Source organism: Helicoverpa armigera, chromosome 24, assembly GCF_030705265.1.
Source record: "Helicoverpa armigera isolate CAAS_96S chromosome 24, ASM3070526v1, whole genome shotgun sequence".
Taxonomy (NCBI): Eukaryota; Metazoa; Arthropoda; class Insecta; order Lepidoptera; family Noctuidae; genus Helicoverpa; species Helicoverpa armigera.
The window spans coordinates 3892774-3917354 of NC_087143.1; the positions used below are offsets into that span (position 1 = coordinate 3892774).

A 24581-nucleotide genomic window follows, 5' to 3' on the forward strand; every position below is an offset into this window, starting at 1 on the left:
TAAAAAAATTCCACGAAAACGCCTAAAAGGCATGGTTTGTCCAAAAATATGTCTAATATGAATGGCTTCCATAGTGCATTTAAATGTTATAAATAATTATTTCTAATATCTTTTAAATTATGAGCATTTTCTCACTCCTAATCCTTCCATTTTCTATGCACTTTATTTTCAACACAATTAATCTCCAAATCTAAGTAGCAATAAAAATATATATTTTGGTCACAATCAAAGACGATTGTTCTTCTTTATAAAATATAACCTATGTTGTTAAAAATATATAGGAAAGGACAGGGTATGTATATCAACCAAAAAAATATGACGTGAATAAGAGCTCTAAACATGGAAAGCAAAATAACTAGAGGAGATGTCATAACGCAAATATAATAATAACGCAAAATCTCCTAAGAAAGTAGCGCGCCAAAATGCGTGGGTTCGGGGGACGAGAAACGTTACTAGCTCCATTAACCTTTAGTTCTCTCATAATTGGGGCCCGATTCTGCTAAATTAATAATGTCAAAATTTAATAAAAATTTAATCGCAATAGCAGTTTTAATCTTAGCGGGCATTCTGCTACTAATATAAGACCAATCGTATTATTCCGTTTGTAATTGGTCAGCCATTTGGTCTATAGGGTAGTTTGCTCTACAATCATATTGCAATCGTAAATCATTTGCAGACAATACGATTCATTACTGAATCACAGAAACTAATAAAACGTTTATTTAAAAGATCAAATAGCGGAATGCCACATACGCTTCAATCGTAATTGAGTCTTGATTGGATCTCAATCGTATGTCGCTTTAAGTAAAATAGCAGAATCGCGCCCCAGAGTCGACAGCTTGAAGCTGTCGCCCTTGACTGCTTCAAGTGGTCTGTGTATTGCTTGGTTAAGGCAGTGTACTGCGACAGGGGCAAGTTGACAGCGGCGCTGAGGTCGCTGTGGGTGCGGTGCGGCGGCGTGAGGCTACTCGCGCTACAAGCAACGCTCGCTTGTCTCACTGAGCTCTACTACTTGTGTTAGCACAACGACGTTACTGACGTGTTCTGTATCAATAAATTATGTTAACTATGTTGGTTTTGTGTTTTATTTTACTTCAACATCACTTATTCACAGGTATCTTCTTCCCGAACTTGGAACACTTTCCATATGGCCATAATTGGCCGATGTCGTTCCAACAGATCATCAGCATCAAGTATCCTATTGAAGATATATGCAGCTCCGCCATAGATTGCTCTGACGTCAGCGTTCGCAAAACATTTATATAATGGCCATGTTTTTTTTTGCCAACCACGTCTAACACCATTAGTGTCTTATTTTTCACACAAGAACGAAGAAGAAAAGCACACATTTGCAATTATTTAACCTATTTATTAGTCACCATATTCTATACAGACCTACCTTACCATTAATCACAAATTAAAATGAACCTTATTGCTATACAATTAAACTGCAATATCATTTGGCAAAGGATCAGGAATCTTGTTTTCAATAGTAACAGATTTGGTACAATCTTCGGTCTTATAAATACCGACGAGACGGTTGGATACTTCAAACATGTTGTATCGAAGTGAGATTATGATGAACTGGGCGTTTTTGGTGCGTTCCTGTAGAAAGAAAAGGTATATTTTAGTATGATACGAAAAAGGTATTTTTTTCAAATGCTTATGAATTTATGAAGGGTTTAATCCAAATATAGCACGACGAGTCCTTTCGTATTTCAGAAGGCACTTTAAATTTTGTGGGTCTCGGCTGTCATTTGAATATCTTTGGCCATCATAATGGGTAGTCAGAAACCAGAAAGTCTGACAACCATATTCATGAGTTTACAGGATTTCTTGGATAACTGGGTTTAGGAGGTCAGATAGGCAGTTGCTACATGTCATAGATTGGCACTGCGCTGCATCCAGTTATCCTGGGCATTCTGCTACTAATAAAAGACCTTTGATTGGTGTGCGATTGGTCTGCTATTTTGGTGATTTTGGTCTATACGGTAGTTTGCTGTACAATCATTTTGCAATCGTAAATCATTTGCAAAAAAAAAAATGATTCATTATTGAATGACAGAAAAGGATAAAAACTTTTATTTCAAAGAAAAAATAGCAGAATGCCACATACGCTTCAATCGTAATCGAGTCGGGATTGGATCTCAGTCGAATCGAGTCGAACGTGAATCGTTAAGTAAAATTAGGAGAATCGGGACAATAATTAAAAGGAAAACTCACCTTAATATAATTAGCGACAATAGACACGTTTTTGAAGTCCAAAGCCGCGTCTATTTCATCCATAACGTATAATGGCGTAGGTTTGTAGTAATGTAACGCGAATACGAGAGCTAAGGATGACAATGTCTTCTCACCGCCAGAGAGGTTTGATATGTTCTTCCAAGATTTGTTTGGAGGACGGACACTGGGGAAGAAATTGTGTATTGAAATATATGTTTTGTGTTATGGCAAACATAGCCTCTATGTTATTACCGGACCCTTCTATGTTGTTACCTGTGTTATTCAGTAAGAAGTAAATAAATAACATATCAGGGGTAAGCATTGGCGTAGGAACACTGAATTACGGAAACCATATTAAAAAATGCGAATTAAATTATAGAAATCGAATTAATAATTTCTTTCTTTGTTAAAACTATATGCGAAACACGAGAAAGAAAAACAAATATTTTATATATCTACAGGAGAAAAAATGCTAATAAATGCGTCTTTCACACAAAATGTGTTTATTAGGCAAAATATATGTTGATTGATTTTGAAATTGAAATAGTTAAGTATAAAATTACCTGAAAACAATACCCTCAGTGAAAGGATCTAAGGAATCCACTAATTCTAATTCGGCGTCACCTCCCAATGTGATCATTTGATACATTTCCTTTAACTTCGCTGTGATTGTGTTGAACCCTGTAACAATACATACAATTAATAATGATTTAAATATATACCGTCTTTGCCATCTTACATGGTATCTCTGATTGGTTTAATTCTCTAAAGGCTACTTCACACACATGCCGGCGGCAATGCCGCCGGGTTTATGCCGAGCGGCGGTGCCGCCGCTAATGAAGGAACTGATGCCGATAAGCCGCGCAACCCGCCGGCACACCCCGGCGCGCGGCTCCTTTGTGCGGCAAAGCCGGCGGCTTTGTATGCTGCCGGGTGCACGGTGGCTTGGTCGACGGCTAAACTTGCGGCCCTGCACTGTGCCTTTAGACCCAAGTTCACCGACAACCCAGGAAAACAGAAGTTTTACTTCAGTTGCTATAAGAACTATTTGCTATGAATTTTGACAAACAAACAAACAAATGGAAAAAGCAGTAGTTTACATATGCGTCAGCATACTATATCGTCGATGCTGATACAAGAGGCAAATGAATAAAAAAATAATGTAGTAGCATATCACTTAAATTATTTTCGGTTATAATTAATTTGAAACATACCACGCAAGAAATCAGTAGTCCTCTTCTTTCTGAGTTCATCGTAAAGTGCTCGCATTTCATTTCGTCTTGTCGTTATCTCGTCTAGTTCGGCCGCTCTGCGTAGGTACAATTCTTCCTTGGCTTTGTAATCCTGAGAAAAACAAATTATTTCATGACTATTACCTAGAAATAAAAAATACCTTAGCGCAGCAAATCGAATAAATATGGTCTTGTCTATTTTGATGATATGTTTGTTTGTTTTTTATATATAAGATGTTAGGCGAGATCTTACCATTCGTGGTAATAATAGTAATTAATGTTTGCTTCTAAAGTTATTACAATATAAATGTAGTTACCAAATAACAATTCATACTCAATAGGTTATTGCATTCCGTAATGCAGTTATACAATATAAAAACAATTATTTATGGAACTTTGTGAAGCTTGCGTATTTCCCTTTCCGTGTTCAACTGACGACACCGGTCTCGCGAAATCCACACGCTTTTGTTTTACTACGGAATCCTACGATCCCGTGTTCAATTCGCGTCAATTGAGAACGCTTTTGCGATCAAGTGGCGTTGGGTAAGTTTTAACAAAATCGTGTGCAGTTGAAGTGAACACTTTTTTGACTTGACTCTTAGACTGAGTCACGGAACAACACGGAAAGGGAAATACGCGTGAAGCTTGTTGAGCACACCCAACGGTTATTATGTTTTATAGAAAAGAGAATGAGGAGCGCTTATTTATTACCTGTATAGCCTGTAAATTAGGCTTCTTATCCCCGATCCTGTTCTTCTGCGCAGTCAGCCTATTTCTCAACTCTTCCACCTCAGCGTCTTCCAACTCCTCAGGAGTGTGGCGTTTCAGAGGAACTATCGGTTCAATGCCTGGTATACCTTCTATGCCTGGGTCTTCGAGTTTCAGGGATTTTAACTGTGGGGAAAAATATTTTGGCAATTTTATTTTATTTGAAATTATTTTCATAGCTAAACACGTTGTGCTATAATTTGTATCCAATACCATTTTATACCAAGCTACAAAGATGTTCTTTTATACAAGCTGTTGATTTGCATCCGTGCCATATTCAAGGACGTAATTATGCTAATGATTCTCGACCTAAATCAACAAAAGAATTGGTATGTAATTTTGTTTTTTTTTTTTCGGAATTCCATTAATGTCATGTAGCTGTATTTACACTTGGTGCGTGTGATTGGCCTTAAAACCGTGCTGCGCCCTCACACAAACGCAAACACAAAGCATACGCAACGATTATTCACAAATTTCATTCATAAAATTGGATTACTTCTGAAATACTACGACATTACAATGCCAAAAAAAGCAGTGCATATTAGCTATTTCCCGTCTATTGTAATTCCAATCGATTATTTACGTATTTTATGTCCTCCTCCTGAAGTATGGCACAAATGCAAATCAACACCTTGTATTTCACTGGTGGTTTCACCCGCGTCCCGTGCTATTACTACATAAAAGTAACCTTATAGGTGCCGTAATAAATAGGCTTTCTGATAAAGGAAATCAGATTAGTTCCTGAGATTAGCATGGCAAACAATCTTTTGAATTTTATAATATTGTAAGTATGTATTAGTCTAGATTTAATCGTTTTATTATATTATCTGCAATATTTTGGTGCTTGTCTTTAGCGCAACTCATGCGAGGCGAGTATACAGCGCGCGAGCGACGCGCACTCAGTTCTCGCGCTTACAGTTCCGTTTACTGGCTCAGTACTATCGAAGATGTTAGACGACACTAGTGTTTTTATTTATAGTTATCGGCACGAATCTTGAGTTCTGACCTACTTCTGCGCAGAAGTGATTTATTAGCCAATAATCAATTCCGAGTGACGGTTATGATGCGATGCACTGCGGGCCAATCACCGCTTTAGCCCCCGCGCCTCACTTCATACCACAAAAGGGACCCAATAAATTACTTCTGCGCAGGTGAAGGTCAGAGCTCAAGATTCGTGCCGATAACTATAATAATTAGGGCGCCGCTCGCGTGCGGCGCTTAGGTCGCGCGCGAGCTGCGCGCGGGCCAAGCAGAAGCGGCCATCGAACAATGCACGCACGCAGCTCGCGGACAGCTCGCGATCGGCTCGCGAGCTGCACATTCGCCAGATGTGGATACACCCTTATATGCTGATAATAGAATAAAACGATTAAATCTAGACTAATACATACTTACATTATTATAAAATTCAAGAGATTGTTTACCATTCTAATCTTAGGAACTAGTCTGATTTCCTTTATCAAATAACCTATAAGGCTATTTTATGTAATAACTAGCTTCATTAGTATAGATAGGAATCAAGCTTCAACTGCCACATAAAGTTAAAATAATTTTACCTCCTTTTCCCACATAGGTGTTTTACCCTGACAGTCATAAATAGTCTTCTCCATTTTGGTAACTAAGTTATTAGACTCTAAGCGCTCAGCCTTAACTTTGTTCTCTTTGCTTTGTAGCTTTTGAATTTCTTGTTTTAGCTCCGAAAATTCATCTGTTCCTTCGCTTATTTGCTCGTCTACCTGAAAAGCGAAAAATTGTTGTTTTTATTATAAAGTAAATGTATTCCATGGCACGCTTTGAATTCGTTAGAATTCTTAGATGAAAGAAAATCACACAGAAGGACTGGCTGTTCCCTTTGGTTTCACCTACTTATAAGGGAACTACCTCACGAACCCGGTTGGGGATAAAAAGCCCGTCCCATCCTGTCTTTTCGCAGGGTCTTGGCTACCTCCCCACCAATTTTCAGCCAAATCGGTTCAGCCGTTCTTGTAATATTCATTCAATGTTAAAACATATAACTAAGCCGTAAGGTGTAATTTGTATAGTTTATACGAAGGTTAGGTAGTTTTATTTGTTCCTTGAGTCAATTACTTAAATTTCTTATAATATACTGAAATAACTCAACTTACTTCTTCTAAATCCTTCTGTAATTGTGAACTTTCCAAGGTGAGTTGTTTCTTCTGATTGTTCAGTGTTTCCAAATTCTTCTCAGTCTCTTTTAAGTCTGCTTCCATTTGCTGGATTTTGTCTTTCGATTTCTTTGCATTTCTGTGTGAAAGGCAAAGACATTAAATTCCGACAAAAAGATTGGGATTTTATATGAAGGACACCCAAGTGAGTGTAGTCAAAGGCACGCTAAAGTAGTCAAAGTTATTATAATTGTATGTGAACTACATACAACTGCCAATTTTCATGACGCTACGATCCTTGAGAGATGATAATTTTGACCGTAAGGTCAACCATATTATAAAAGCTATCTGCTGATGATGGAGCCGAAAGATATGAACTGGAACCTTTTTGGTTTTAAAAGCGAGTATTTCTAGAGCAGTTTTTAAACTGTTAATTTATTATTTCATAACTATGTGCTTAAATACGAAAAATAAAGGTGTAAAAAGTACGTACCTCTTGCTGGTATTAATAGCGACTTTAAGCTTAGTGATTTCAGAGTTGATTTTGTCTATTTTCTTGGTGAGCTCAGTAACTGTCTTTTGTAAATCTTTTACTTTGCCGCCTGCGACTGCCGATATTTGTGTGTCGACCTCTTGTACTTGCTCTTCTACCTGTTAATAGTCATTTTTAAATAAATAATTTTCTTTAAATTACTGGGTATCCTATTTAAATTATATTTGGAAAAGTTGGTATGAAATGTAAACTAAAAAGTGATTTACTAACGAGATATCGATATATGAATCAAAAATACGAGACTACAAAATACAAGATTTCAAAATGGATCGTCTTTTTTATGTTAACTTGATTACAATATGAGCTTATTCTAATACACAGTTCGAGTTCAATAATGTATTTTTCTATGTATTTGTGCAATATTGATTTTGACCAATTATTTATTATGGATTCACACTTAGAATTTATGTGTTGTAAAAAAAAGTTGTGGTGGCCTAGTGGGTAAAGGACCAACCTCTCAAGTATGAGGGTGTGGGTTCAATCCCAGGTCAGGTAAGTACCAATGCAACTTTTCTAAGTTTGTATGTACTTTCTAAGTATATCTTAGACACCATTTACTGTGTTTCGGATGGCACGTTAAGCTGTAGGTCCCGGCTGTCATTGTACATCCTTGGCAGTCGTTACGGGTAGTCAGAAGCCAGTAAGTCTGACGCCAGTCTAACCAAGGGGTATCGGGTTGCCCGGGTAACTGGGTTGAGGAGGTCAGATAGGCAGTCGCTTCTTGTAAAGCACTGGTACTCAGCTGAATCCGGTTAGACTGGAAGCTGAGCCCAACATGATTGGGAAAAAGGTTCGGAGGATGATGACTTAGAATTTATATGTTGTACCTAAGGCCTCCCCTACATTAGGCGTGCGCGATCCTCGGTTGTGCGCGCTACAAATGCCGTAGGGCAGCAAAACGCGACGTGAGCGCAGCGCGCTCGCGACGCACGCGCTACTCACACGCCCGAGGATCATCATCATCATCATCATCTCAGCCATAGGGCGTCCACTGCTGAACATAGGCCTCCCCCTTAGATCTCCACAGATACCGGTTGGAAGCGACCTGCATCCAGCGTCATCCATGCCTGAGGATCGCGCACGCCTAATGTGGGGGAGGCCTAAAATAAACAAGTAGAGAATTGTACTTACTTCACCAGCATCTTCTTTAGCCTTGTTAAGTTTCTCAGTGGCCGCCTCAACGGTGGCCTCCAAGTAAGCTTTCTGTTGCGGGTCCACTCTACTGGACGCTACTTTAGCTTCTTGCTGCTTTATTTGATTCTAGAGAACAAATAATTATGAGTTCAGTGTAAATAATAATAATGTACCAGATGAATGGAATATGTATTAACTACATCATCCTCCAAGCCTTCTTCCCATGATATGGTCAGTATTATGACAAACACTGTTCCACTTTCCATGATAAGAAATTAACAAATAAATCGATTCATAGTTATAATTATAGTTTTTTTTTTATTAATAAAAATAAAAATAAGGAAACAAGCACTAGCATCCACCAGTGGTCTTACTCTTCCTCCTATGAGACGCGAGTTCACACGTCCAGATAAAGGTTGTCCATTGCCAACCCCGATAAATATTTATTTAACACTGAAATAATTTTTCAAATCGAAGTTCCAGTTCCTGAGATTAGCGCCTTCAAGTAAATATACAAACACTTAAGTTTTATAATATAAATATAGATAAATACTCTGTAGCAATAATTACCTTCATAACGGGCACTTGTTCGATCAAACTCTTGAGTTCTATATTCAGTTTGTTGAGCGTAGTTTTCCCTTCGCGTACTGTACGCTGTAACGAGGATAATGTCTCTTCTAGCTCCGATTGCTCGTTGCGTATTTCTACTAACCTGGAAAGTTATTAAATAATGTTAATATTTAGTTAGGGGTTGTTGTAAATAAATTGGTTCTTATTTAAATAAAGGTATGTTTTTAAGCCTCGGCGTGGCTTTAAACGCCTAAAGTAAAAGAAAGTGAAATTAAATGATAATTGAGAGTTGTAGCAAAAATTGATTGAGATTGATTTAAAAAGTCATGCAAAAATACTGAACATGGTATTATTGTTTTCTCAACTATATCTAGCGACGCCCCTTTTTGACATGTCCTTTGTGTCACGATAAGGTAACCCTTTTTAAGGTAACCCTCTTTTAATTATATAAATGTCTAGATGGAGTGTCGCCCTACAATCACAACAAAGACAATGAGGCAAAAATTTTATGCATGTGTGCATGTAGGTGCGTTGGCGGGAAAGCGCCCGTCAGTGAACAGTTCACTGATATTTTTTGACACGCTTGCGCGCACTTGACGCTACATCTAGACATTTATATAATCAGAGGGTTAACCATTAGAGCCAAAACATCTTCAGAGTGAAACCTCAAACCACTTAATTAACTATTTCATTATTACACAATCCTTTAACAGTAGTACAGCATGTTTAAAATAAAGTTCACTCACCTTCGTTCCAACCTCGCAAGTTTCTCCTCATTAGCTTGCATAACCCTTGGGTCCTGTTCACTGGTGTCCTGTTGTACTGAGCTGGACATCCTGCCTCGCATCGTGGTCTTACCACCACCGGACATTGTACCTGAAAAAAATGAAATTGGCGTTGAAAATCAAGTTGAAACCCGTTTTACGTCGTTTCTATTTACCCTCCTTAATGAAAAAATACATTACTACACGAACATAACTACCTTACAGTCTTGCACGGTTTCCTATCTGTCTCCTTACTTACATAAAAACTTGATCAAAAAATTTGCCATCAAAATGCGACAGACTCAAATTCCAAAGTACCTACCCAAAGGTAGATAGATAGATATACTTTATTAGGTACACCAATTTTACATTTTTGATCTTAATCTAGTTAAAGTAGGTGACATAATGGGCGGTCTTATCGCTAAGAGCGATCTCTTCCAGACATCCTTAGGATGTCTTATGTAGATTACTTAGACCTGTTGTCGACCGTCCAACTGTCCCCAGACTATATTATAACGTGATTTTTTGCTCCGTTTAGGGTTTTATGTTAATTATGTCGACACTTACCGGCGATTTCGATGACATCTCCCTTCAATGTAACGACCCTGTACCGCGTGTGTCCGTACGCGATGCGGGACGCTTGCTCCAGGTCGTTGGCGACCAGTGTGTCGCGTAATGCGTAGTAGAACGCCGGGAGGACTCGCTGGTCTTTCACGTTTACTAGGTCGAAGAGACGGGGGGCGTTTTCTGGGCTGGAATTAAATATTACATATAATAATACATAGAAATGCTAAAACTATACGTTTCTTTTTACGATATCTATTCATTCCCGCAAGACTATAAAACGTTTTTCAGCAATATTATTGAAGACCACAAGTTAAAGTAATGGTCAGTCTTAGGGGAATCTTTACCATGACAGCACGAATTTGAACCTTGTTTCCCACTTTAAAAATAATACTGATTTACAATGAGCTATTTATTTGAAAATTTAAATAAAAAAATTCTGTAGCTTATCTTATAGCATCTTATTAATATTGTCACAATACTGTTGGAAATAGGTACTCATTCAATTTATACCCAAGAATAGCTGATCTGATTTAGCTGAAAATTGGTAGAGAGCCAGATAGCTTAAAACCGTAGACGGACATAAAACATGTAAAATGGCGAGAAACACCTGGTTAAAAATAAATAAAAAAATACTCACAACTGCAGCCTCCTCTCATACGTCTGTTTCAAATGCTCCTGCTTATCCAAAGCGATGAACGTAGCGCGTCCTATATCGTGTTGCTTCAAATGTTCCACACAAGCTTGGGCGGTTTCCACCGTGTCGACGACTATGTTATCTAATGCACCGCAACATGTTGAGATCGCGACGTCGTATTTATTGTCTATGCCGCCAAGATCGCCCTAGGAAGAAAATAAATTGTTATTGAAAAGATATGAAAAATTATTAACATATTTTTTCTGAAGGAAGAAAGGTTTTTGACAGATTTTTTTAGTAAAAATTTTGCGCAGCTTTGCGCAATCATAAATAAATTTTGCGCCATTTTGCGCGAAGGTTAATACATTTTGAAAGAAGGAAAGAAAGTAAAACATATACGTCAGAATGGAGTACAAATATAGGTGTTTTATGTTACATAGAATCTCACAAATTCTACCGAATTGGTGTACAAAATATTTAGCTTAATATCTACTTCTAACTATGCTCATTCTATATCTATATAATAATGTTCGTGTCATCAAGAATTTAGTACTATAATAACATTTATTTTCAAAAAGTTTTTATGCATCTATCGTGATTATAATAAACTTACCAATCGTCCAAATATCCCGGGCATTCTGCCCTGTCTCTTCTCATTCATGAGCGCATTGAGCACTCTGTCACGCGAAGTGTTAGCGCTCATCGCTTGACGAGATTCTTCTAATTGAGCCCTAAAATTAATATTAGAGTGAATATCATCGCGATAACTCGATTTAACAACACTAAACAACATGAAAAATATTTTTTTTCTTTCAGGGCAAAGCAGCTGAGGTGATTGAGATGTTATTCCGTATGGAGACAGATAAGACTTTGAAGATGGCTTGAAGTTTATTTGGATGGAGACATTTAGTGAAACAGATAATCCTAACTAATCCATTAAAGTTAAAGAGTTAGTTTGTTTGCTGGGACGTGCTGAACTTAGCAAATTGAAAAGTTCTTTCAGTGTCATATAGTGCATTTATAGAAACTTGTTATTCGGGTGCACGGCGTAGTTTTCACGGGATGTGGATGAAACCCCGGGCAAAAACTAGTAACATATGTATTTATGACATACCTCAATGGTCTAACTTCGCTTATAATCTGTCCTTCTTCTTTCTTGAGTCTCTGCAGTTTAGTGTTAATTTCGTTCAATCTACCTTCGTTTTCTGGTACAGATCGCGACAACTCGTCTTGTAAACTGAAAATGTATACATATTTAATAAAATATATACCTACACCGAAAATATTTTTACTTTTGTACAACATACATTTATATAAAAACTAAATATTTTGAATGATTGAAATTATGTTATATCATAGTCTGTTGCTAGTATTTAAGGGGATTATTTATAATTTAGGAAAAATTAAAATTTCTATTATATTCAGTTAGTTTAATTATCATTCATATAGCAATGACAACTTTTTAACAAACTAAAAAGATCCTGACGAATTGAGAACCCTCTCCTTTTTGAGAAGTCGGGTAAATAAAAGACAGTATTATTTCTATATTTTTTAATATAATTATACTCACGGTTTCTTCTCATCCAAAGCCGCAGAAGCTTTTTCGAACGCTTCTTTCATGTTCTTCAATTTTTCAATTTCCTTCTGTTCTGTGCTCAAGTATATCTTGAGTTCAGACTCAGCTAGCTTGCACTTATTGTTAGCTTCGTCTACTATCTTCTTCAAACCTATTAGTTTGGATTGGAGACGGTCTTTCTTTTCTTGTAGTCCTTGGGTTTTTGTTCTGTTGGATAAAAGCAAGTTGGTGTAATTTTGGTATGGTATATGTATATACAATATAACTTTTGTTTAACCGCTTATATGCCGCTAGTTATAGAACAATAGAAAATCAATTGGGTCTAGCGTATATCTACGCATCGTTGTATGTAACGGGTTAATGGGACATTATGTATATTTCTTAGTAATTCTCAGATCAAAAGTTTTTTAAATATTTATTTTATGGATAGTATAAAAAGATAAGCAGTGTTTTTTGCTACTGTAATCACGAAATCTTAAATTGTTCTAATATTATGTGTACTACACTAATAACAAGTATGATAAACATTCCTATTTAATATTTAGGGTCAATTCCCACTGAAAGAGCAGCGGCCGGCAGCGGCCGTAAGAGCACGGAAAATGTAAGAGCGCGGCGCGGTGCGGCGCCGCGCGGCCCGCCGCGCTCGCGCTCAATCCCTTGCAATTACGGCCGCTGCCGGCCGCTGCTCTTTCAGTGTGAATTGACCCTTATACCGATTTTGACAAGTAAAGAACCACTTTTTTTTGCGAAAGTCTTTTTTCCAGAGTTTTTCTACTTTCTTTAAGGAAACAGAATAAAATACTCCAGGCTCGAAAAAGAAAAACATTGTTTTCTAAATTAATTAGCTTTACTGTTTTACCTGACACTAGCGACCGCTGTTTGCAATTCCTCTTCAGCCTTAGCTTTCTGCTCTGTATGTCTGACAAGGAGGTTCTCGCAGTCTGCTATCTCTCTTTCGTTCTTTTCTGGTATCTGGAGGAGTTAAAGTTATTTTTTACTGGCGGTACATTTCAAAAAGGGAGCTCACGAGAAAGAGCTTTGTAAAACTGATATTTATGTTATACACAACACATTTAGCACTAAGGTATCTTGGCAAGATTCTTTAAATGTAAACAAGTCTTATTTATTCAAAATAAACATGGCAATAATGACATACACGATGCGCTAACTTATTCTCACTATAAAACTACAAATCCTTGACAATGTGTACCGGCGATCGAACGCCTCACCAATTTTGTGAAGTAATAAGATACCATATTATCAAGATATGTGACTATGTTTGTATATCTTGTTTTTTATAAATAAGTTCCTTCATGGTGTCTCATGTATCTAAAAGATAAAAAACTCACAAGTTCCAAATCAATAAGCTTTCCTTTCTCCTGCTCAACCAATTGGTCTAGATTCTTCTTTTTCTTATTACTTTGAGTTAAATCGGCTTGCGTTGTCACGGTCTTGCGTTTACAAGCTTGTAACTTTTCTGTTATCTCCTCTTTTTTCTTTTGAAGGACGTCGTATTTTCTAGGAGGGGAAAAAAATATAACAGTTTAGCTATTATCAAAATTGGTAATTAGAGAGCCATGTATTGCCAGTCATGTATTAATTATACGCGATAGATTGTCCGAAATTTCAATTTTACGCATACACCTCGGAAAAAATTCTTCCAGTGTTAGATATCCCATGTATCGAGGAAGGCTAGGATACTTTTATCTGGGTGCACGGAGTAGCTTCCATGGCACGCGGGTGAAATCGCTGGCGGAAGCCAGTTAATATTAGTTTCTTTGTTTGCTTGAACCTTCTGATTGCAGGAACTACTGGACCAATTTGAAACTTTCTTTCAATGTTAGATAGCCCATTTATCGAGGAAGAATATAGACTTTATGCGATTGCGCAGAGTTGTTACAATTATTTGTAAGTTATTTACTCCTCGTAAAATAGACATAAAATATAACAAAATACTTACTGTGTACCAGCTTTAAGAACGCCAGTTTTCTCCTGTAATTCATCTTGAATTTTTTTCAGTTTTGCATCTACAGCCGCCAAATTCTCTTTCAAATCTTGTAAGTCTTGCTCTTTCGTTTCTATTATTTTGTGGGTTTCATGGCTGAAAAGTAAAATTTTAGAAGTCAGAGGCCGGAATAATATAGTACCACTATATCCGAATTTAAAAGACTGTGACCCTTGTGCTTGTTTCGGTATTTCTTTTCAAGGTAGGAAACCGGGCTTATCTAGGCCCAAAAATTGACGCGTAAAAGCGTTGATTTTAACTTATTTGCAAAATAATTAACATTATCAATAGGACGCTAGAAACGTTTTAAAGGATTCCGTACGTACTATTAAGTTACTGATCAAATATGTAAAAATGAGTGTTAGATAACCCACTCATCGAGGAAATCCATAAAGCACTTTTTAGCCAGGTTTAGTTCTGTTTCCTATTCCCACGGGACTCAAGAGTAACCAGTGGCGGAATCTCAAAATATATAGTAACATGCAAACACAGAACACTTGAATGTTTGTTCCTAATAAACAGATGGACACTGTAGGCGGAGTCATACTTAACACATTCTACTGTACTTACATATATTTCTGCAGCAGCATATTCCTAGTCCTCAAAGTAGTGTTAGTCAAGTTCATGAGATCAACCGCTTCTCTCATTGGCTGTTCCAGTTTGATCTTCTCTTGTTCAACCAGACGTACCCTGTTGAGTTTCTCTTTACGCATCTCTGTGTACTCTTCTACTTTTATTGCTAATTTGTCTATGGGTTCCTGTGGACGAAGAGTTTAGGATTTGAGTTTATGAATAATTTTGTTGAGAAACATAGTTATTCTAAAATAAAATAATTTACAAAATATAGTTCCAATACTGTGCAATATATAAAGTAACTGTGTACATTATGCACTAAATAAAGAATAACCAAATTGTATTCACTTATCTTTAACTTTAGCTGTAAAAAACCTGGATACTTTGCCTCTCAATAACTAAGGTAGAGATCAGATAGATTGCAAACAAAACCCTAATTCAGTTTATGTTTTGTTCTATGTATTTGTTACAAATTAAATATTCATATGAAAGAAGACTGGTTAACTTTCATTTGCAGGTAATTTATTTAAAAAGTGACTTTAAAGCTCAGATTTTAAGATTCATTTTAGAATGAACAGTTAAAAAAAGTCTTACCTTATATCTGGATGTGCCAATAATATCTTCTAAGTACTCCAACATGCCTCCTTCATGTTCATTCACTGCTTTTGGTTTCATCATTGCAATTTGTTCTACTTCACCCTGGAAAGGAAGAATACAAAATAGTCTATAAAGAAATCCTTATCTACACTAACATATAAAGAGGAAGGATATTATTGTTTTTTGAATTAAATAGCCTCCGGAACTACTGAATGGTTTGAATACCTTTTCCACAGATAGAAAGCTTCACTCACTGCACTGAGCACAGGCTATGTTTCATCACAGTATGAGAAGAATTTTCCCCGGGAGTCAAATAAAACCCCTTGAAAACAGTTAGCAATTACTACAAAGTTTATAGTAGCAACACAGGACATACTAGTCTGATTTGGAATACTTGTTTGATTTGAAAAATTCAATGATACATAGCCCATGTACTGAGGAGGGCTATAGTATACTTTAGATAAAAATCTTTATTTGTATTTCCATTCACAAATTAAATTTAGTTCTTTTTTTAAATCAGAATAATTATTATGCTAGTTTACCTGTAAAATCAAGAACCGATTATGAGTCAAATCGATGCCATGGAAACTCAACATCTTAGCAACCTCTTTGAACTGCACCCTCTTTCCATTCAGGGTGTAATACGAGGAGCTGTCTCTGAAGGCTGTTCTAGAAACTACTATCTCACTGTCTGGTACTATTGTGAAGTCTTCACCTTCCTGGAAAGAAAAAAGTTATAATGTTACTATTTCATATGTTGTAAGAGATTTCTTGAGAAATAAGCAGTACTGTTGTATGTTCTTGTATGGTATATATTTTTGTCTTTTATTAATCAAATTTGTGCTATATGGACTGATAAGCTGTAATCAGCATTTTGGGTACTACATGATCACAATTTGTAGGTACTACTATTTACACAAAGTATTTTAAATGTCCAGAGAGTCCCAAATAAAAAATAGTAAAGAAATGGTACATGATTTCAGTTGAAGGGGAAATTATTGGGCCTTTACCAAAGTATATGCTGTATTATCAATAACATAGACCTACATATATTTTTTTAGCTCAATTTTTTTTTTTGTTTTTTGTTTTACTTAAGTACTTAATATTCTGAGTAAAGGCTATAACGTAAAAATCTTACCCCATCAATAATCCGACAGAAGTGAACGGCAACCGAAGCACTGGAAATATTAGGGTACTTGCTGGAAGAGTGGATGAGGACCGAAATCTTCTTGGATCTGATCTTCGTAGCTCGGTACCCAAACACAAACAGCATGGAGTCTATTACGTTGCTCTTTCCACTGCCGTTGGGGCCGATGATTGCTGTGAAACTCTGTAAAGATATTTTGGTTTTGTTCATATTTGAAAAAATATCTAACTAATGGAATGGGTGAGATAAGGCTAAAAAAAAAGATTTGTAAAAAGAATTGCTCGGAAAAGTATATGTTATTTACATGTTGTTGATTATACCATCCATAAACAAGACATTCTGTACTTATCAGTACTTCATATTAAAACAATAGCAATAAGTATTTAGTTATCTCAATTGCAGCTAAGTTTTCTACTTTATAAACTTATTCTACAGAAGATATAAGCAATTTCAAGGCTATACTTATTCTATAGCAAATATGACCACTGTTAAAACTATTACATAGATAATTTTCATGCTAAATACACTCCTTACCTTATGAAAAGGTCCCAAGGTCTGTACACCGGCGTAACTCTTGAAATTTTCATTGACTATGTGTGTTATAATAAGCCTTGGGCCTGTAGTGTCAAAAGTAAGCGCGGGTTTCGGCGCTGGCGGTATATAGATGTCCCCAATACGTATACCACCTTCTTCGTCATCCGATATATGGTCTATATCACCTTCTAGTAAGTGATTTTCATCTGAAGTGGAAGGCCCGCCATTTGGCTCCTCTTCGATATCCATCGCTTCCTCCTCTCCCCTACGCTTTTTTGTCTTCTGCATGTTTTAGGAAAACACTTCACTTGTTATTCGTGACGAAATAAATCACTTTTTCCCTAAAATTCAGGCTAAACAAACAAAGGTTTTAGAACAAAAAGCGCGCTCGCATAAGGCGTTATTTGGTTTAATTTTGACACTGTTGACAGTTGCTTATTTTTGTGTCAAATTCGAACAGAAATGTTGCCAGAACTGATAATGGGTGTTGTTTATCGTGAAATTAGGAAGTATACAGAGGGAATACGTAAGCGAGTGTATGAGGGGGTAAATAAAAGTTGAGCATAAGTGGGGAGGTCCTTAAGGACGTAACGGGGGAGTACACACAAAGATTAAATCTATGTATCAAGCAAACTGGGGTTGTGTGGATGCTCATAACGTAGATCCACCAATGAGTTCGTACTCTGTCCGATCTCAACACACCACATGTCCACACATTCCATCCATGACGGTCAGGATATTAATTCATTTGTTCGGTGTAAAGCTATACGAGGGCCTTCAGTTTTCAGGTTTGTAATTGTTAGGAATTTATAGTCTATGACATTTAAAAATGTAGGGTTTGTTGGTCTATGAAAAAGAATGACGGGGGTGTGATTTGTCATGATGTAAAAACCAGTGAGAACAATGTTATAATTCCTAACAAAATGTGATTGTATTTCTTTAACTATTAATAAAGACTTTCAAGAATACCAGAAGTTTGAATACCTACAATAGGTTATGGGCCCAGAACGCCCGAGAAGAAAAAATTAAAAACCGGGATTGGGTAATGAAAAACCCAACATGAAAAACAAGTGAAAAAAACTAAAAAACAGTAATAACAAGGAAGAAAATAAAAAACGGTGAAAAACTAAAAAATGGAAAAACCTGAGATAATACAGATAGAAAAATTAAAAGATGCGGAAACATTTTTATTGTGGAAATTTGAATTCAATATACACTTAAAAGCGGCAAATCTTGCAAAACAATTGCACAAATAAAAGAAGATGACAAGAAAAGTGACTTCAGTATCAAAGATGCTCAGGTGCAAAGAATTATCATAAGCAGTATTGATAAGAAACTAAAAGGTCACATAATTAATTGCAACAGTGCACGTGAAATGTACGTAAAATTATGTGAAATATTCGAAGGTTCTGAGCAAAGAAACAAAGATGCCCTATTACAAGAGTTTTCACATATAAGAAACAGGACAGTCAATCGCTTTCCCAATTAATAAGCGAAATAGAAAATTTACAATTTCGTATAAATCAGCTAGGAACAAAAATAGATGATGAAATGGTCATATCAAAATATTAAGCTGTTTACCAAATAATTTAAACTATTTTATAACTTCTTGGGAATGCATGGCAGACGATAAAAAAACCCTTCAAAATTTAACAAACAGACTTCTGGCTGAAGAAAATCGAATGTTGAAAGCAAAAGAAAGTGACAAGCAGCTAGCATTTCAAGCTACATCTTCATCTACATCTAAGAAAAAGTTTAATACAATAAAATGTTTCAAATGTAACAAAACAGGGCACATGAAGAAAGACTGTAGAGCCTGTAGTATCTGCAAAAGGGACAACCATGAAGATAAAGACTGTAAGTTTAAAAATAAACAGTGCTCAATCTGTAAAAAATTTAATCACAAAGAAGAAAATTGTTTTTTCAAAAATAAGAATAAGAATGAGAATGAAGAAAAAAGTAACAAAAGAATAGAAAAGGCATTTTTTACAAACGGTGAAATAGAAGAACCAAAACAGAAAGAATTTGTTGTAGATTCTGGGTGTACTGCACACATGACCAAAAATTTAGACATACTAAAATTTTTTGAATGTAAACCATCATCTGTTTTGACTGCAAATGAAGAAACAATAGAGGTGAAAGGGACTGGTAAAGTCATTGGCAATAAATGTACTCTTAATAATACCCTGCTTGTTCCTGACTTATCACAAAATTTATTATCGGTTAATGCAGTTACAAACAATCAAGGAGTGGTTATATTTACCAAAGATAATGTAAAATATATAAGGAGTCAGAATTAATATTAACAGGAAAAAAAGAAAACGGTTTATATAAAATTAATTTGGATGATAATAATATGCAAGAAAAAACACTGTTAATGAAAGAAAATGGCACTGCCTTAGAATGGCATCAAAGACTTGGACATCCAGGAAAGAAAATACTAGATATATTACCAGATGTGGCAGATGGAATAAAAATAAATGGATTAAGGCAAATAGACGAATGTGAAATCTGTACACAAGCTAAACAAACAAGACTCCCATTTAACACAGTAAGAAACAGAGCCAGTAGACCACTTCAATTATTACATACTGATGTATGTGGACCGTTCGAAAACAAAACTTATGATGGCTATAGTTATGTTTTAACCGTCATGGATGATTATACTCATTTTACAAAAATATACTTGCTTAAATATAAAAATGAAGTTAAAGAAAATTTAAAACATTATATAGAAGAAACAGAAAGAGAGAGAACAGAAAAGGTATCTACCATAAGATGCGATAATGGAGGTGAATACACAAGCAATGATTTTAAAAATGGTGTACTGAAAAGGGAATAAAACTAGATTATACAGTACCATATTCACCACAACTAAATGGTAAAGCAGAAAGACTAAATCGAACCTTATTAGATAAAACCAGAGCATTACTATTTGATTCAGGGTTAGATAAAGAAATGTGGGGTGAAGCTGTATACTGTTCTACTTATATTATAAATAGATTACCAAGTGAATCTTTGAAGAATAAGACACCTTATGAGATGTGGCATGGTAAAAGGCCTAATATATCTAATATATGCAAGTTTGGTTCAATAGTATATGCTAAACAATTACATTCAAATATTAAGAAACTAGATCCAAGAAGCAAAAAGTTAATCATGATTGGATATACTAATAATGGATATAGATTGTGGAATAAAGAAGAAAGAAGAATTGAAATAGCAAGGGATATTGTTATAATTAATAATAATAAGAAAATTGGAGAAAAGTATGAAGAAACAGGAAGTTCGGTGATAACAGAAATAATACCAGGTAATAATGAAGAAGAAATAAATCAAGAAGAAGAAAGTGATGACAGTTATTATGAAATAGAAGAGTTAGAACAACAAAGGAATGTAATAGAAGACAACATCAGATATTATTGATGAAGTAGAAAATGATGAAAATAAAGAAAGTAATACTGCAGAGATAGAAACTATAGAAACTATAAATACAAAACGACAACGGAAAACCAGCTTACCTGCAAGATTATGTATTACTTACGTATGATGAAGTCATGAAGTCTGCTGAAAAGAATAATTGGGAGAAGGCCATAAATTCGGAGAAGGAATCATTGGAAAGTAACAATACATGGGAAATAGTTGATATAGGAAGAGCAAAAGGACACAAGATATTGTCAAGTAAATGGGTATTTTGTGTAAAAGAAAATGGTACTTACAAAGCAAGACTTGTAGCGAGAGGCTTGAACAGCAAAGCATTGACTATCAAGAAATATATAGTCCAGTAGTAAGTCAATCAGCAATAAAATCATTAATAGCAATTGCTGCTTCAAAGGAATATGAAATGATAACTTTTGATGTGAAAACAGCATTTTTGTATGGCGAGTTAAAGGAAGACATATTTATGTATATTCCTGAAGGATATGAAAGACAGCCTAATAAAATTTGTCGTTTAAAGAAAGGACTATATGGGCTAAAACAGGCACCAATGACATGGAATAAAAGATTTACAGAAACTTTAAGGAAACTTGGACTGAGAGCTACAAAGTCAGATCAGTGTGTGTTTTTTAACGAAGACAAAACTATAATATTGGCTATATATGTTGATGACGGTTTGGCCATATCAAAAGACAAGGAAAAGTTATTACAGATCTTGCATCAATTGGAAAAAGAATTTATCTTAAAAACATATGAACAACCTCAAAACTATATAGGTTTTGAAATAAAAAGATCAGAACAAGGCATTTTGTTGCATCAGCAGAATTATACAGAAAAATTACTTAGAAAATATAATATGTATGATTCCAAAGCTGCAGATACTCCGTGCATTGTAGGAAAGGAAAATGAATCTAAGATGGCTACGTCAGATTTTCCATACAGAGAACTAGTTGGTGGATTATTGTACTTGTCAACCAGGTCAAGACCAGATATCAGTCAAGCTGTGAATGAAGCAAGTAAAAAGGTAGAAAATCCATCAAGGCAAGACATATTAGCAGTAAAGAAGGTGTTGAAGTACTTGAATGGAACGAGAGATAAAGGGATTTTATATAATGCTGGGAAAGATATTACAAGATTGCATGCATATTGTGACTCAGATTATGCAGGTTGTACAGAAACCAGACGAAGTACAACTGGGTTCATAATAATGTTGGCAGGTGGACCTATAGCTTGGTGCTCCAAAAGACAGCCGATAGTAAGTCTATCGTCAACTGAAGCTGAATATATAGCAGCAGCAGATTGCGTTAAAGAGTGTTTATACTTAAAGACTTTTATAAGTGAATTAATTGGTAGCAGTATTAAGATTAGTTTGAATATTGATAACCAGAGTGCTATCCAATTGATAAAAACAGGTTCATTCAGCAAGAGATCTAAACATATAGATGTGAGATTTTATTTTATACACGAAAATTATAAGAAAGGATATTTAGATATTATATATTGTCCTACAAATTATCAGATAGCGGATATGTTGACGAAACCACTATATAAAGAAAAATTTAAATTTCATTGCGATAAAGTTGTTGTGTAAATTGAGAGTTATAATTAGAAGTGTTTAAGTTAATGTTTTGAAAACTTGTTTAAGTTAATGTTTTGAAAACTGATGGTGTTTCTGAAGTAATTATAAGGTATTTTTAATTTATGTTCATATATTAAAAATAGGAGAAGGTGTTAGGAATTTATAGTCTATGACATTTAAAAATGTAGGGTTTGTTGGTCTATGAAAAAGAATGACGGGGGTGTGATTTGTCATGATGTAAAAACCAGTGAGAACAATGTTATAATTCCTAACAAAATGTGATTGTATTTCTTTAACTATTAATAAAGACTTTCAAGAATACCAGAAGTTTGAATACCTACAATAGTAATGTGGCACCTAGATGCGACATTGGACTCAACAAAATAATTTAATATTTACTATGGGCAGTTAGTAGCCACGAGTTGAGTAGTTTCTTTCATTTTTTTATCTTTTCAAACGTTTAACTTCTATTCTATTTTTATTTATCGCAAACAGTGTTTTCGACATGTTTGCGACCGACGCCGACGATCCTACAAGAACGCAAAACTTCACCTTATGCTACTGCTCCATCTGCGTTAACGTTAACGTTAATGTCAGTGGCCAACTACACGTTACTTAGAGCATAAAAAATGCGTGTTGGCTACACTTAGGTTACAATTCCGCAAAGAGTTAATCCCTCATGAAGTAGCGCGTTAACACACATTAAAGAGGTTCAACTCACACAAACAAAATAATTCTAAAAACTAAAGCTCTCTCAATTTGACCATTCCATTATCATGCTCGTAAAATCCAGTTACAACTTAAACAAAGTATCTACACTCGTCCTTGCATGCGTGCAATGAGATGGCATTAATGTAGCCAACATCACTAAGCGCGCAAAGCTACGCACTAAAACCCTTTGATGTGTCCAAAAAACCGACACCCGAGTTATCGCTTAACGTTTAATGCTATTGATAATGCCATTTGTATAAAATGCCAACGTTGGCCACATCTGCGTAACGCCAAAATTTTACGCGTAAAGACGCAGGTGGAGCAGTAGCATAAGAAAAAAAATTGACTTGTCAAACAATCCAATCTGTCACTTTCATTCAGTTCTGTCACTGTCACAACAAAAATGGCGAACCGCACGGTAAAAGATGCGAAGTCAATACGAGGCACAAATCCCCAATATTTGATAGAAAAGATTATCAGATCCCGTATATACGACTCCAAATACTGGAAGGAAGAATGTTTCGCTTTAACTGCAGAATTGCTAGTCGACAAAGCTATGGAATTGCGATACGTCGGAGGCGTGCACGGCGGTTTCATTTATCCGACGCCGTTTTTGTGTTTAGTTTTAAAAATGTTACAGATCCAGCCTGAAAAGGATATTGTGGTTGAGTTCATAAAGAACGAAGAGTTTAAATATGTGCGTGCCTTGGGAGCATTTTACATGAGGCTCACAGGATCTTCGGTAGATTGTTACAAGTATTTGGAACCTCTTTACAATGACAATAGGAAGTTGAGGAGGCAAAACCGGGAAGGTCAGTTCGAGATTGTGCACGTAGATGAGTTTATAGACGAACTCCTTCGTGAAGAACGTCTGTGCGACGTGATACTGCCAAGAATACAGAAGCGCCACTTCTTAGAAGAGAATAATGAATTGGAGCCCAAAGTTTCGGCCCTTGATGACGATTTGGACGAAGAAATGCCGTCTGATGAAGAAAATGTCGACACTGAAGTAAAAGAAAACAAAAGAGAAAAGGAGCGAAGGGGAGACAGAGATAGAAGGAGGGACCGGTTAGTATTTATTTTATTTCTATTGAGTTTTATGTTGCAAAGGAGTTTTTACCTAACAGCACAATCTTATAAGAGCCTAATAATTTTAACCATGGATTACCATGCATTTAACTGCTTGTATGTCTTAAATTATAAAACAAGAGAATATAAATTGTGTTCTGTGTATATCTGCTCTCTGACATACAACAGGTTAATGAAATACCCGATGCTTTGCTTGCCCTAGTTATCATAAAAACATAAGTATGGCATGTAAAGCACTGTTCCGTTCGTTTAATATTTCTTGTACCTATATAATTTGATATAGCCTAGATAGACTTGTGCCATAACACCAAATTTATTTCGATCTTTCAGGTCAAGGGAAAGAGACAGACGTGAAAAGGACCGTAAAAGGGACAGATCCCGCAGCAGAGACCGTGATCGCAGAAGAGAAAGGGAACGTGAACGTGAAAGGGAAAAGGAGAGGGAGAAAGAAAGAGAAAAAGATAGGTCTAGGGAACAGAGGGAGAGAGAGAAGGATAGGAGGGACAGAGATAGACATGATGTTGATAGAAGAAGAGATAGAGGTAGATACTGATAAGAATAAATGTTTGAAGTACATGATGGTAGTTTTATTGAGGTACAGATAAATCACAAAGTATTTTAGAAGATAATTTCTATTTACCATATTGTCATATTACTATTGTGTACTGGGAAGTGAATTGTGTTGTCCATGATTCCATGATTTTCTACATACAGATTTTTCCACGAAAATAGGGTAATTTGAGACTACCTCTGAGACTACA

At 35.8% G+C, this 24581-nt stretch overlaps 2 protein-coding genes across 2 annotated transcripts; one reads left to right on the plus strand and one right to left on the minus strand.

Annotated features, from left to right (window-relative positions):
- Positions 1 to 1380: 1380 nt before the first annotated feature.
- On the minus strand, positions 1381 to 17413 carry LOC110379297 (structural maintenance of chromosomes protein 4). The gene is made up of 24 exons (XM_064041206.1): positions 17004 to 17413; positions 16461 to 16652; positions 15865 to 16041; positions 15320 to 15424; positions 14723 to 14910; positions 14108 to 14248; positions 13497 to 13665; positions 13007 to 13119; positions 12142 to 12354; positions 11686 to 11808; positions 11185 to 11302; positions 10575 to 10777; positions 9938 to 10122; positions 9353 to 9482; positions 8607 to 8748; positions 8034 to 8162; positions 6843 to 7000; positions 6350 to 6488; positions 5780 to 5959; positions 4167 to 4349; positions 3438 to 3567; positions 2787 to 2904; positions 2224 to 2407; positions 1381 to 1605 (listed from the first exon to the last, which is right to left on the minus strand). Exons 1-24 carry the CDS (start codon positions 17289 to 17291, stop codon positions 1444 to 1446), a joined length of 3870 nt encoding a protein of 1289 aa, XP_063897276.1. The 5' UTR covers positions 17292 to 17413; the 3' UTR covers positions 1381 to 1443.
- Positions 17414 to 23101: 5688 nt separating this feature from the next.
- Positions 23102 to 24396, plus strand: LOC110379303 (pre-mRNA-splicing factor 38). The gene is made up of 2 exons (XM_021338914.3): positions 23102 to 23799; positions 24151 to 24396. Exons 1-2 carry the CDS (start codon positions 23135 to 23137, stop codon positions 24371 to 24373), a joined length of 888 nt encoding a protein of 295 aa, XP_021194589.1. The 5' UTR covers positions 23102 to 23134; the 3' UTR covers positions 24374 to 24396.
- The last annotated feature ends 185 nt before the right edge of the window (positions 24397 to 24581 follow it).

Bases quoted from the DNA above. Each gene is read 5' to 3' on its own strand.
- LOC110379297 (XM_064041206.1), bottom strand. From the start codon at position 17,291: ATGCAGAAGACAAAAAAGCGTAGGGGAGAGGAGGAAGCGATGGATATC. The intron at 16,042-16,460 runs GTAAGATTTTTA...TTTTCTTTCCAG, and splicing joins TCTGTCGGATTATTGATGGG to GAAGGTGAAGACTTCACAAT. The intron at 10,123-10,574 runs GTGAGTATTTTT...ATTTAATTCCAG, and splicing joins TATGAGAGGAGGCTGCAGTT to CCCAGAAAACGCCCCCCGTC.
- LOC110379303 (XM_021338914.3), top strand. From the start codon at position 23,135: ATGGCGAACCGCACGGTAAAAGATGCGAAGTCAATACGAGGCACAAAT. The intron at 23,800-24,150 runs GTTAGTATTTAT...TCGATCTTTCAG, and splicing joins AGAGATAGAAGGAGGGACCG to GTCAAGGGAAAGAGACAGAC.